Source organism: Spermophilus citellus, assembly GCF_964194105.1.
Source record: "Spermophilus citellus genome assembly, chromosome: 4".
Taxonomy (NCBI): Eukaryota; Metazoa; Chordata; class Mammalia; order Rodentia; family Sciuridae; genus Spermophilus; species Spermophilus citellus.
The window spans coordinates 137,990,253-138,001,436 of NC_138185.1; the positions used below are offsets into that span (position 1 = coordinate 137,990,253).

At 50.7% G+C, this 11,184-nt stretch overlaps 1 protein-coding gene across 2 annotated transcripts; it reads right to left on the bottom strand.

The window, feature by feature from the left end:
- Positions 1-2,082: 2,082 nt before the first annotated feature.
- On the bottom strand, positions 2,083-10,586 carry VPS18 (VPS18 core subunit of CORVET and HOPS complexes). 2 transcript variants are annotated; one of them, XM_081289142.1, is made up of 5 exons: positions 10,128-10,584; positions 8,574-8,715; positions 6,414-6,505; positions 4,401-6,271; positions 2,083-3,374 (listed from the first exon to the last, which is right to left on the bottom strand). In XM_081289142.1, the coding sequence occupies exons 1-5, from the start codon at positions 10,216-10,218 to the stop codon at positions 2,649-2,651; spliced, it is 2,922 nt and encodes a 973-aa protein (XP_081145268.1). In that variant the 5' UTR covers positions 10,219-10,584; the 3' UTR covers positions 2,083-2,648. The 2 variants fall into 2 exon arrangements, with proteins under 2 accessions (XP_081145268.1, XP_081145269.1); XM_081289143.1 differs by lacking the exon at positions 8,574-8,715 and having other exon boundaries at positions 10,128-10,586.
- Between the last annotated feature and the right edge of the window lie 598 nt (positions 10,587-11,184).

The following is an 11,184-nucleotide window of genomic DNA, read 5'->3' on the forward strand; positions in this document are numbered from 1 at the left end:
ACTGGTGGCCTCAGAGCCCCCTCCCAACCAATAAGGTTGATGCCAGGCCCTCGGCAAGCGACCCGGGCCTTGGGAGGAGGAGCAGGAACACAAGAATCGGTGGTCTCGGGAGGAATGAGCTCACATCTAGGCTGGCCAGGCTGAACCCCGCGCCTGTCAGGGCTGGTGCCCTTGGCTAGTCTGCCTTGGGAACAGGAGGAGGGAGGGCGGGTCGGCGGGGCCAGGGACTCCCAGCGGGCACACCCTCCGGTGACCACTCCCCCAGAAGCTGCGGTAGGGAGCGATGGGTTCGGGAATGCCAGTAGACAGCGCCTCCTAGTGCCGGAGGGCGACTGATCCCAGCGGCCCCTAGGGCCCTCTCAAGGGCGGGCCTCAGGAAGCACCTGCTCTTCAGGACCAGTGGCCGCCCTGTATCTCCCCCAGGTGGCTTCCTTGTTTACAGGCCTCCTGCCCTAGTCCCAGCGTCACTGCCTGTGGCCACTCCTCCTATTTCCAGTGACGGCTCCAGGAGCAGCTCATTCATCTTGGCCCCTGCCCACACAGCTGCTACCCCCCCCCCACATACACTTTTGGCCCTCCCCCAGGCTTAGGGCCAAAGCTCTGAGGACCTTCTCTGCGCTCCATTCCAAGCCTTGCTTGATTTCCAGGGATCTAAAAGCTGTGGCTTCCCGTTGCCCTGACTCACCGGAACCCCTTCTGTTAGTGCCAGAGAAGCCTGGGGCCTTTTCCCAGGAAAGAGGAAAAAGCCTAGGACCAGATGGGCTCACTTAGAAGAAGACAGAAGGGGCAGGAGCATCCCAGGCTGCTTTAGCCAAGCCCTCTGGGAGTGGGGAGCAATAGGGCAGTATTTGTTTAACTAACATGTATTAGGCACCCATTATGTACAAGGACAGAAATCCCAAGCTGTTTTAGCTAAGTAAGCAACTGACCACACCAGTGGCAGACCAAGGTTTTATACTCAGTATTCACTGACAGTAGGGAAAAGGGAATCCCCTGAGCCCTCCTTTAGTTACATGTAGGTATGAGGGAGCCTTAGACTACATAGGGAGGAGAGGAGCCCCTCAAATCTTCTTGGAACAGTTTAGGGGATTAGGGTCCCCCACAATGGGACCCCTCTCCTCTATCTGCTCCTACTCTTGCTTCTGGGGAAAGTCGGGGAGCCTGGGAGTCATTAAATGGGCAGCTTCCACCCCTCTCAGTTGGCAGAGACTATAAAGAGATTCTATTCTAGAGGTTAGGGAACTCAGGAGGGTGATTCAACCAGGATCGTGGGAGATAAAACTCCTAGGAGAGGATTAGGCTGGAGAAGAGACAGGAACATTTGCAGCTAGGTGAGCTTGATCCCAGCATGATTACAGGAACACATTATTTTCTACCAATATGGGCCAGTGGATAGATCATACCCAGGGCCTAGCAGGAGGCTGAGGGTGGGACTGTCCACTGAGCAAAAGGTGCTGAACTGCTGTCACTGGAAGGCCCTGCTCTAGGACTCCCCAGGACGTGGCCTCCAGCTCCAAATAAGAAAGTATAATCTGGGAGAAGGGGCATGTCACAGGAGCAAGGTGAGGAGAAAAGCCAAATGCCGTGAATAATGGCAATAGCAAAGCCAAGGCAGAAGCAGTGAATACAGGTATCCAAGTTGGGAGAGGGCAAGTAAAATCTAGCATGTATAGGACAGTGGAGGGAAGAACAAGGGGTTTAGGGTTAACTGATTAACCAGTGGAGATTTCCAGAAAATTCTTGGGGCCACCAGGTAGGGAATAGATGAGGAAGTACCAATGACTTGAGAAACCAGTGCTCTAAGTTGATTGAGTGGATGGATTCTGCGGGCAGCAGCACCACCTGTTGGCCAGAGGGAACTCTGTGATTTAAATTGATGGGCTATAATATAATCCTCAACTGAGTCAAAAGATAGAGGAGGGAGACAAGAAAGAAAGCAGAATCTGACAAGATCTTCCTGTCTTCATCTCCAGGTGAAGGACCATGTGCCATGGCTTGAAGGTCTGCAGGGCCCTGGCAGACTCCTTGTGGCATCCCAGCCCCTCCTACATCATTAAGCTTAGCATCAACAAAGCCATCAACTCCAGCGCCACCAATGCAGTGCAGACATTTTAATGCTCTCCCAATATCTTCTATGAGGTCCCCAGCCCCAAGGCGCCCCTCATAGTGGAGGTCCAGAGTGTGCACCAGGGTCACCATTAGTATCACCTTCCCCACCAGAACTCAGGAAGTGGGAGGGCTACCTTTTCACTTCTGGTACACCTGGGGCAGAGAGAAGAGGAGGCTTTCTCTGACAGAGAAAGGTTGGGAGTCCAGAGGCCACAAAGCAAAGAAAGAAGGGTACTTGCAATCCAGAAGATGAACAGGGTGGGGAATGACAAGGACAAAGGAACTGTTAGATACAGGAGTGGGAGTGGATCCAGTTTCTGACCTCTCCAGGCTGGTGGCCTGAGTAACAGCAGTTCTAAGGTGGGTCTGAAGCACAGCAGGCAGCTGGCAGAATGCCCTCACCCCGACACTTCAGGATGACAGTTCTATTCCCACTCCCCAACATAACCGCAGATGACTGAGCACAGACAGGGTGTGGCCTTCCCAAGAGGGCCAAGTAGCAGCTCCCCATGCCTGCCCATTCTTCATAGGACACCCTTCTACAGCCAGCTCAGATGCTCCTCCTCATAGCGCTGGGGGTCAATGAAGGGCCGGTCAATAGAGCGGATCATCAGCTCCCCACAGTATACACACTCAGCAGCCACCAGTTCATCTAGATCAGCTTTGAGCTGCTCTCGGCTGGGCCCTCCTGCTGCAGCCCCACCCTCAGCCTCCTTGGCTCGGGCAGAGCCCTTGGCTGGTGGGGGTACAGCCCCCAGCTTCCGCTGCAGCTCCTCAAGCCTGGCCTGCTTATAGGCAGGCAGGCCAGGCCGCACGGCCTGCAGTAGGCAGTCAGCGTGGAACATGTGGCCACAGAGAAAAAGGTAAAAAGGGCGGTTAAGCAGAGGGAAATCACAAGTGGCGCATTTGTCCTGGGGCTCCACAGTGCCATAGCGGCCCCGTAGCTCCTGCAGGTCTCTCCGAATGCGCTGGGCGCTGGCTGTGGCCTCTTCCATCTCTCGCTGCAGCTCCTGGATATGATGGTTATAGGCCTTAAGTGAGCTACAGATCGCCTCCTTGAAGTGGTCAATGGTGACAAAATCAGGAAAGAAGGGTAGCACATCCTCGATCTTGAGCAAGGGGCAGCTGGCCAGGCAGGCCATAGCTGTCTGCACATCTTCCTCCTCCTGCACCACATGCCGAGCAATCTTCAGCCACAGCTTCTTTCGTAGTTCCTCATCCTCCTCAGGCAAGTCTGCACACTGCTTGGCCAGGTCCACGTCTACCTGTGGGGAAACTGGGGGTGTTAGGGTCAAGCCCCCTCCTCACCCAGGAAAGAGACTACAAGATAGACAGATGCCCAGGGAGAACCAGAGCCAGTAATGGGCCTGTTCCTGTCACAGCTATGAAAAAGAAGCTACTTATGTTGGTAGGGCTCCAATTCCAGAGAATTTAAAAATTACTTGGGGAACATGTTAAAAATATTGATTTTTGAGTCCTATCCTCAGACATTCTGATTCAGTAAATTCTGGGTTCAGGCCCAGGAATTTACATATTAAATAGCATTTCATTTGATCCTAAGGCAAGTGCAATTCATAATTTGAGAAAGGTAACTCAGCAGCTTCTCCTTCTACTCATATGTATGTGCCAGGCATTGTTCTGAGCACTCTTTCTTTCTTTCAAATATTTTTTAGTTGTAGATGAACACAATACCTTTGTTTGTTTCTTTTCTTTTCTTTTTTTTTAAATAAGCACTCTACTGACTAAGCTATACTCTCAGCCCTGATCTGTAATCTTTTTCTTTTTTTAAAATATTTTATTTACATTTTAGTTTTCGGCAGACACAACATCTTGTTTGTATGTGGTGCTAAGGATTGAACCCGGCCCGCACACATGCTAGGTGAGTGCGCTACCACTTGAGCCACATCCCCAGCCCCGTTTGTTTATCTTTATGTGATGCTGAGGATTGAATCCAGGGCCTCACACATGCTAGGTGAGCGCTCTACCACTGAGCTACAACCTAGCCCCTGAGTGCTTTTCTCATGCAGTACATTATGAGGTAAAAAGAACTCTAACGAATTACTCCCATTTTATAGCTGAATAACCTGATGCATAGAAAGGTTCACAAATTAGCCCAAGGTCACACAGTTTAAAAAATGGCAGAGCTCTATAGAGTCCATGTCCTTAGATTCTATAGCATAGCACCTCTCTGGGAGAGAAGCCAGCACCCTCTAGCCTTGTCCCCTGCCAACCCTTCAGTCTCTGAACCTACTGCTCTCCAGGTTCCTCTCCTGACTGGGGACAAGACTTACCTGCAAGGCTAGATCCACAGCTTCCTCATATAGTTCCAGCACTTTGTAGACATGGACACAAGCACGGTGATGGCCATGCTCAGCACAGAGCCGCAGCGCATACTTGAGATCATAATGTACACGATGTGGGCTGGCCCCAGCCTGCTCCAGGTAGGCCAGCAGCGAGGCTGGCTGGCCGCGGGCATACAGTGACAGCAGGTAGTTGTGAATGGCCTGCTCAGTCTCCCCGAGCACATTCACACAGAATTCCATGTAGCGGATGGCCTGGCTCACCTGCTGGGTCTCTCCACCCTGGCTATAGTTCACCAGGGCAGGGATGAGCTGCCGGGCATCCAGCCGGTTGCCCAGCTCAATCCAGGCGTCTACCAGCTGGCGAGGGATGTGACGAATGAGAATGGGTGAGAACTTGTAGAAAAGCTGGGGGTCACGGTGGCGAGAAAGCACAGCCAAGGCCTCCTCATAGGCCTCGTGCTGGCAGTGGTATGCCACCACCCGCTCATAGTCCTGCATGATCACTGCAAAGTATACCATGTGTTCCGTGTCCCCATGACTGGCAAGCAGCTCATGAATAGAGGCCCGGCTGGCAAATAGCCACTCCTTGTGGCGAGGGCTGACGAGGAAGGCACGGAAACGCTCCCGAGTTTCCCGGTAGAGATTCAGAGCCTCGGGGTCACCCTGCAGGGCCCCAAGCCGGCTCAGGTAGAGCTCTGTCAGCCAGGTGGTCAGCAGTGTGGCCTGGGTTCGCTCGGATGGCTTCAAACTGGCCAGTTTTCGCTGCAGGAACTCAGCCAGAGCCTCCTCCTGTCGGGCCTCCAAGAACTTAAGGGCAATCTCCTCAAAGTAGCTCTGGGTCAGGGCGTAGCAGCGGGCACTCTCCAGGTAGCGATGCTGGCGAAAGCAGAAGTCTGCCTCCCGGGCCAGGACTGTGTCCAGGCAGTCAGGCCGCTCTCGACAATATTCCTTGGCCAGGTCAAAGCGGTTCATGTCCAGGTAGGTGCGCCAGACATCCCGGGCTTCACGCTGCACATGGTAGCGAAAGACAGCGCGCTCAGTGTAGGCCCAGAGCTGGCCTGTGGAGGAGTCTTTCACCATGTGTTTGAGCGGCCCAAACTTCTCCAGGAAATGATCCCGCAGCACCACCTGCCCGGTCAGTGTGCACACTGCCTCCACGCGGTCGGCCAGCAGCAACAGGAAGTGGAACTGTGTCAAGACGATGGCTAAGGGTGGGCTGGCCCCGGGACCTACTCCCTCTGGGTATTCCCAGACTCGCTCCTCACTAAGAAGGGAGTCAGGCCGGCCACAGTCCAATGAGCCATACAACACGCCATCCCCCATCATCCAGGCAAAAGCCCGGGGTGCAGAGCGCAGCTTGGGGGTATAGAAGGCCAACTCACTGTAACCCAGGTTGCTGGGAAACTCACGGAATGGTGGTGGGTGATCTGTGTAGGCAGCAAAAAGCCCTGAGAAGCCCTGGGCCTCAGCCCCCTCTGCTGCTCGGCCTATGAACTGGAAGAGGCGCTGCCGAGTGGTAGCAATAACAAAGCCCCGCCCATCAGGGCCCCGTTCAGCCTCGAGGGAACACACAGGTGCTGGGCCTCCTTCTTCATTTAGCACGTACAATGGACGGAAGTAGAGATCTGGGGCAGGGCCAAAAAGTCCACCCTCACTGGCTGAAAGCTCTGCTTCGAAGATCTGGCCTTGAGCACTGCCAACCAGGATGGGTCCCGTGCTACTCTCAGTGCCCAGTGCCTTGTTCCAACCTACACTCTCCACCAGCTGTCCTTTCCAGCGTGCTAGTGGCCGTACTTTCTGTCCATTACGGTTCACATAGAGGACCTCAGTGCTGCTCAGAGCAATCAGCAGATGAGAGCCTAGAGAGGACAGAATATGGCATCCTAGAGAATGCTGCCATTTCCACCCTTAGCCCCCTCCTGGCCCCTTCCCTCCTCAGATCCCACCCTCTCAGGCAGTGACTGACCCAGAAGTCCCTGTCAGATCTTCACCACCACTTACCAGTATGGTCCAGGAACATCTTGTGAACTTTAGCATCATCCTTACGCCCCAACTCTACATGGTTGGGTTCACTTGCTTTGCCCAGGTCAATGCTGTGGGGATAAGAGCCACAGTATCACTCTAAAGAAGGGAAGATCCTCTTTTGAATTGTGAAATTCTCTGGTAAAAGTCATAGTCATTCTTCCCTGAAATCTACATATACACCAAAATTCTGAATAAAATCCCAAAAGAACCCTGAAACATAGATCCTATTAAGAACCCTCAAGGGCTGGGGATGTGGCTCAAGTGCGGCCCGGGTTCAATCCTCAGCACCACATACCAACAAAGATGTTGTGTCCGCCGAGAACTAAAAAATATTAAAAATTCTCTCTCTCTCTCTCTCTCACTCTCTCTTAAAAAAAAAAAAAAAAAAAAGAACCCTCAATTCTGAGAAATCTCCCACTTCATTCTGAGAAGTCTTTCCCCTATGCTCAAAAGATCTCCAGTGTGGGGCTGTGTTTGTAGCTCAGTGGTAGAGTGCTTGCCTAGCACCTGTGAGGCACTGGGTTCAATCCTCAGCACTACATAAAAAAAAATAAATAAATAAATAAATAAAATAAAGGTATTGTGTCCATCTATACTTTTATAGGAAAAAAGATCTCCAGTGCATATGGGAGGCTTATCCCAGACTGCTGGGGTAAGATGAGAACAACAGAGTTGCTGGTGGTTACTGAGCACTTTCTATATATCAAGCACTATACCAAGAATTTAATCTAGTATTACCTCAATCTTCAAAATAACTTTGAATGTATCCATTTAAATTATATTTTTCTAATTAAATCCTTTCCAAGTTATATGCTTATTCTCACTAAAGAGTTAATATAAATACGCATAAAGAAAAAGGTAATGATTTGCTTTTCAAACATCATTCCCAACCTAGAAAATTGATGCTAACATCTTTTTTCATGTTTATAACATAAATAGGTTTTTGTTGATGTTATTACCAAAAAAGCCTTCATATGTGTATTAATTTGTAATGTGCTTTTGTCAATTAGTGATATTTCATGAACATTCCATTAGTTAACAGGTGTAGCTGTTTTTTTTGGCTTTGTATTGGTTTTGGGGTACAAAGGATTGAACTCAGCGGCATTTGACCACTGAGCCACATCCCCAGCCCTATTTTGTATTTTATTTAGAGACAGGGTCTCACTGAATTGCCTAGCACCGCACTTTTTGCTAAGACTGCTTTGAACTTGAAATACTTCTGCCTCAGCCTCCAGGGCCACTGGGATTATAGGCGTGTGCCACAGCACCTGGCTAGAATTCATTTTGTGAGAGAGAGGCTCTGTTTACCCAAGATGGTTTTCTAGACAGATAAACAATTTTGATGACACTTTTGTCATATATTATTTCTATTTCTAGTGGATATACTTCAGGACTCTATAGATTGTTCCAATGACCACTGTGACCAACTTGTAAGCTAGAGCTATATTTAACAGATGAAGGACCATGTTTAGAGAGATTAGGTGACTTGCTAAAGATTCCATAGCTGGAATTGGGCACAGTGGCACACGCCTGTAATCCCAATAGCTTGGGAGGCTGAGACAGGAGGATCATGAGTTCAAAGCCAACCCCAGCAATGGCGAGGTGATAAGCAACTCAGTGAGACCTTGTCTTTAAATAAAATACAAAATAGGGCTGGGGATGTGGCTCAGTGGTCAAGTGCCCCTGAGTTTAATCCCTGGTACCTGCCCTCCAAAAAACCATCTCATAGCTGGGATTAGGCATAGTGGGGCATAACTGTAATCCCAGCTACTCGGGAGGCTGAGGAAGAAAGACTGCAAGTTTAAAGTCAGCCTAGGCAATTTAGCAAGACCCTATCTCAAAATAAAAAGTAAAAAGGAGGTGGGTAGGGATGTAACTTAATGATAAAGTGCCCCTCTGCTCAATCCCTACTACTGAAAAAAAAAAAAAAATTCCATAGCTCCTAAGTGGTACCGCTGGAATCTGAATATGTCTGTCTGATTCTTAGCTACTACTACTACACTATGTTGGTTCAGGAACAAATAGAACACATCCTTAAAATTCCGAACCCACTGCTTCCCTTGCCCCAAATGAAAGAAAGGCCCCAACTAATACCCTTCCATTCCCTATTGCAAAAGCTTTTGGGATCTAAATTACCGGAGCAGTGAATCCTTGCCCAGGCTCATGCAGAGCTGATTGCAGGAGACCACAAGACTGGTGATACGCTCAGAAGGAGTAAAGTCAATGCGCTGCTTTGTGAAGATGGGCACTTCCTTCTCCAGCTGGGCATTCACATACCCTACAGGCAAGAAGTTTAGAAAACACTAGTTATGGGGCTGGGGATGTGGCTCAAGTGGTAGCGCGCTCGCCTGGCATGCGCGCGGCCGGGTTCGATCCTCAGCACCACATACAAACAAAGATGTTGTGTCTGCCAAAAACTAAAATGTAAATAAAATATTAAAAAAATCTCTACTGACTTTATAAAAAAAAAAAAAAGGGCTGGGGATGTGGCTCAAGCGGTAGCGCGCTCGCCTGGCGTGCGTGCGGCCCGGGTTCGATCCTCAGCACCACATATCAACAAAGATGTTGTGTCCGCCGAGAACTAAGAAAAAATAAATAAACATTAAAAATTCTCTCTCTCTCTCTCTGTCCCCCTCTCTCTCACTCTCTCTCTCTTTAAAAAAAAAAAAAAGAAAAGAAAACACTAGTTATGGAAGAGACAGGCAACAAAACCAAACAAAAAAAAACGAAGAAACAACAGTGCTACATGACATTCTCCCAGTAGTTCCTCCCCACCCACACTTTGATTAACAAATAGTTTGAGATCAAGTCGTTTGTTGTAAGGGTCTTGGCCTCTTCTCACACTTCTGACAGCAGGGAGTGGTTGATTCTTGATCACCTGAGATGCTATTACAGCAGGATGTACCTAGTTCCAGTGGTAGTGGGAGGGGAGGAGGGTGTGAGTCTTACAGGGAGTTGATTTGAGCATTCTCTTTTATCAGTCTTTGGTCCCACAACCCCTGTTTAGCTTAATCCCAACTTCATTATCTATCTCCTCCCTGAACATGCAGTAGTGAAAAAACAGTAAGTTTTCAGAAGCCTGAAGGCAGAGGGAGCCCTGGGGAACCGCTCCAATCATTGGTGTTAACAAAACTGCAGCAGCTTTCTCACTAGACAATTGCTCAAAATGTGACCATCTCTCTGCCAACTCTGCACTACTTTCTACAAAAATTTCCCTGAACACAGCTCTAGCTAAGGCCAAGAATATCTCATCTTCATTTCTCCCAGATCAGTGACAAATTCCCTTTAGGACCATCCCTCCTTCTACAACATTCCTCTTCCACAAATTTCATTATCCTATTCTCACTCGGGTCTGGTGGGAAAGCAGAAAAACCAGGTATCAGGAAAAACCTGTATTCTATTTTCGATTCTCCCAACAGCTCAACTGCGGCCCTGTAGGCAAGTATTTCCTTAACTGAGCCCCACTTCCCGCTTTAGAAAGGACCCTAGTGGCAGGCCCTAGATCATGCGGCTGCTCTTATGGCTCTTTCAAACTTCCACCATTCGCCAGCTGGGAGCCAAGAGAGCTGGAGGAAAATAAGGAGTCGCAAAATTCAAGTTCCGGAGGTGATTCCGAGCTTTTGGAGCCGCACTTCCCGCTCATGCCCCAAAGGTGCCAAAAGGGGGCATCGGCGCCCCTCTCTTTCTTACCCGAGTGGGGGATTGCCACATTAGGGCAGCCGGGTTGCAAGACAGCGGAGCGCGACAGCGAGTCCTCATACTCATCCAGGATGGACGCCATGGTGTTCGACCTCTGGGTCCTTCGTCCGGGGCACGGAGATCACGACTGGGCTGCCCCCAGGGATCCCCGTCGCCCCGGACTGGAAGCTGCGACTCCCCAGCCTCTGACAGATCCTGGGAACCAGCCACCGCGGCTTCCTTGGACGTTCTCGCTCTCGCCTTATAGAGAAAGAAGGTGGGAGAGTCCTTCCCCTTGAATCTGGAGCAATCTTGCACTCCACTCGGCCCCCAAGTGAACCCAAACTCCCCTTAGCCGATCCCCCAACCTCGCCCGGCAGCTCAGCTGACTCCCGCTCCCCTGGCGCACGCCTATGGCGTAACTTCCGGGTTCTCAGAGCCCGGCGTTTGCGGGAGCAGTCAGCCGCCTGGCCTCCACCCGCAGGCGCCGCAGGGGCTGCGAGGGCGGGGTGGGGCCAAGACTGGTGCGCCCCGAGTGGCCCGAGCGCTGCCGGCTGGTGGGCGTGCCCTGCCTACGCAAGCCCCCCCCTCCAGGCCCTGCTGCAGTTCCGGGTCTCGACACCAGGGGGAAGTCCCGGCTTTCTCAGCCCCTTTCCTGACGCTCCCCGCGCAGTCCAGCCTCAGTGTAGCGGTTTCGCAGCTCTCAAGGCCAGGCTTCCCCTTCTCTGATGGTCTGCTCAGCCTCTCCAACAGCCCGCTGCCTAGATACCCTCCCTAGGACCTCCTGTTTCTTAATCTAATCATTATTTTTGTCTACCTTCACACGACACAGGCAAAGCCGGGCGAAGTGGCGGTGATCCCAGTTAGTTGGGAGACTGAGACGGGGGTGGGGGGGGGTGGTAGGGTAACAAGTTTGAGGCTAGTCTAGTCTTGGCAAGTTTAAGTAGCAACTTAGCAAGACCCTGTCTTTGTAGCTGCGGTGGACCAATAAATAGATCATTAATATTAGAAGTGATTGAGATCACTTATGCATAAGGTTACTCGATCCACAAATGAGCATCCCTCTGTG

Excerpts from the sequence above, each read along its gene's own strand:
- VPS18 (XM_081289142.1), bottom strand. The coding sequence starts at position 10,218 with ATGGCGTCCATCCTGGATGAGTATGAGGACTCGCTGTCGCGCTCCGCT. Across the intron at positions 6,506-8,573 it reads GGCAAGGATTCACTGCTCCG|CATTGACCTGGGCAAAGCAA; the intron begins GTAATTTAGATC and ends TTATCCCCACAG. Across the intron at positions 6,272-6,413 it reads GATGTTCCTGGACCATACTG|GCTCTCATCTGCTGATTGCT; the intron begins GTAAGTGGTGGT and ends TGTCCTCTCTAG.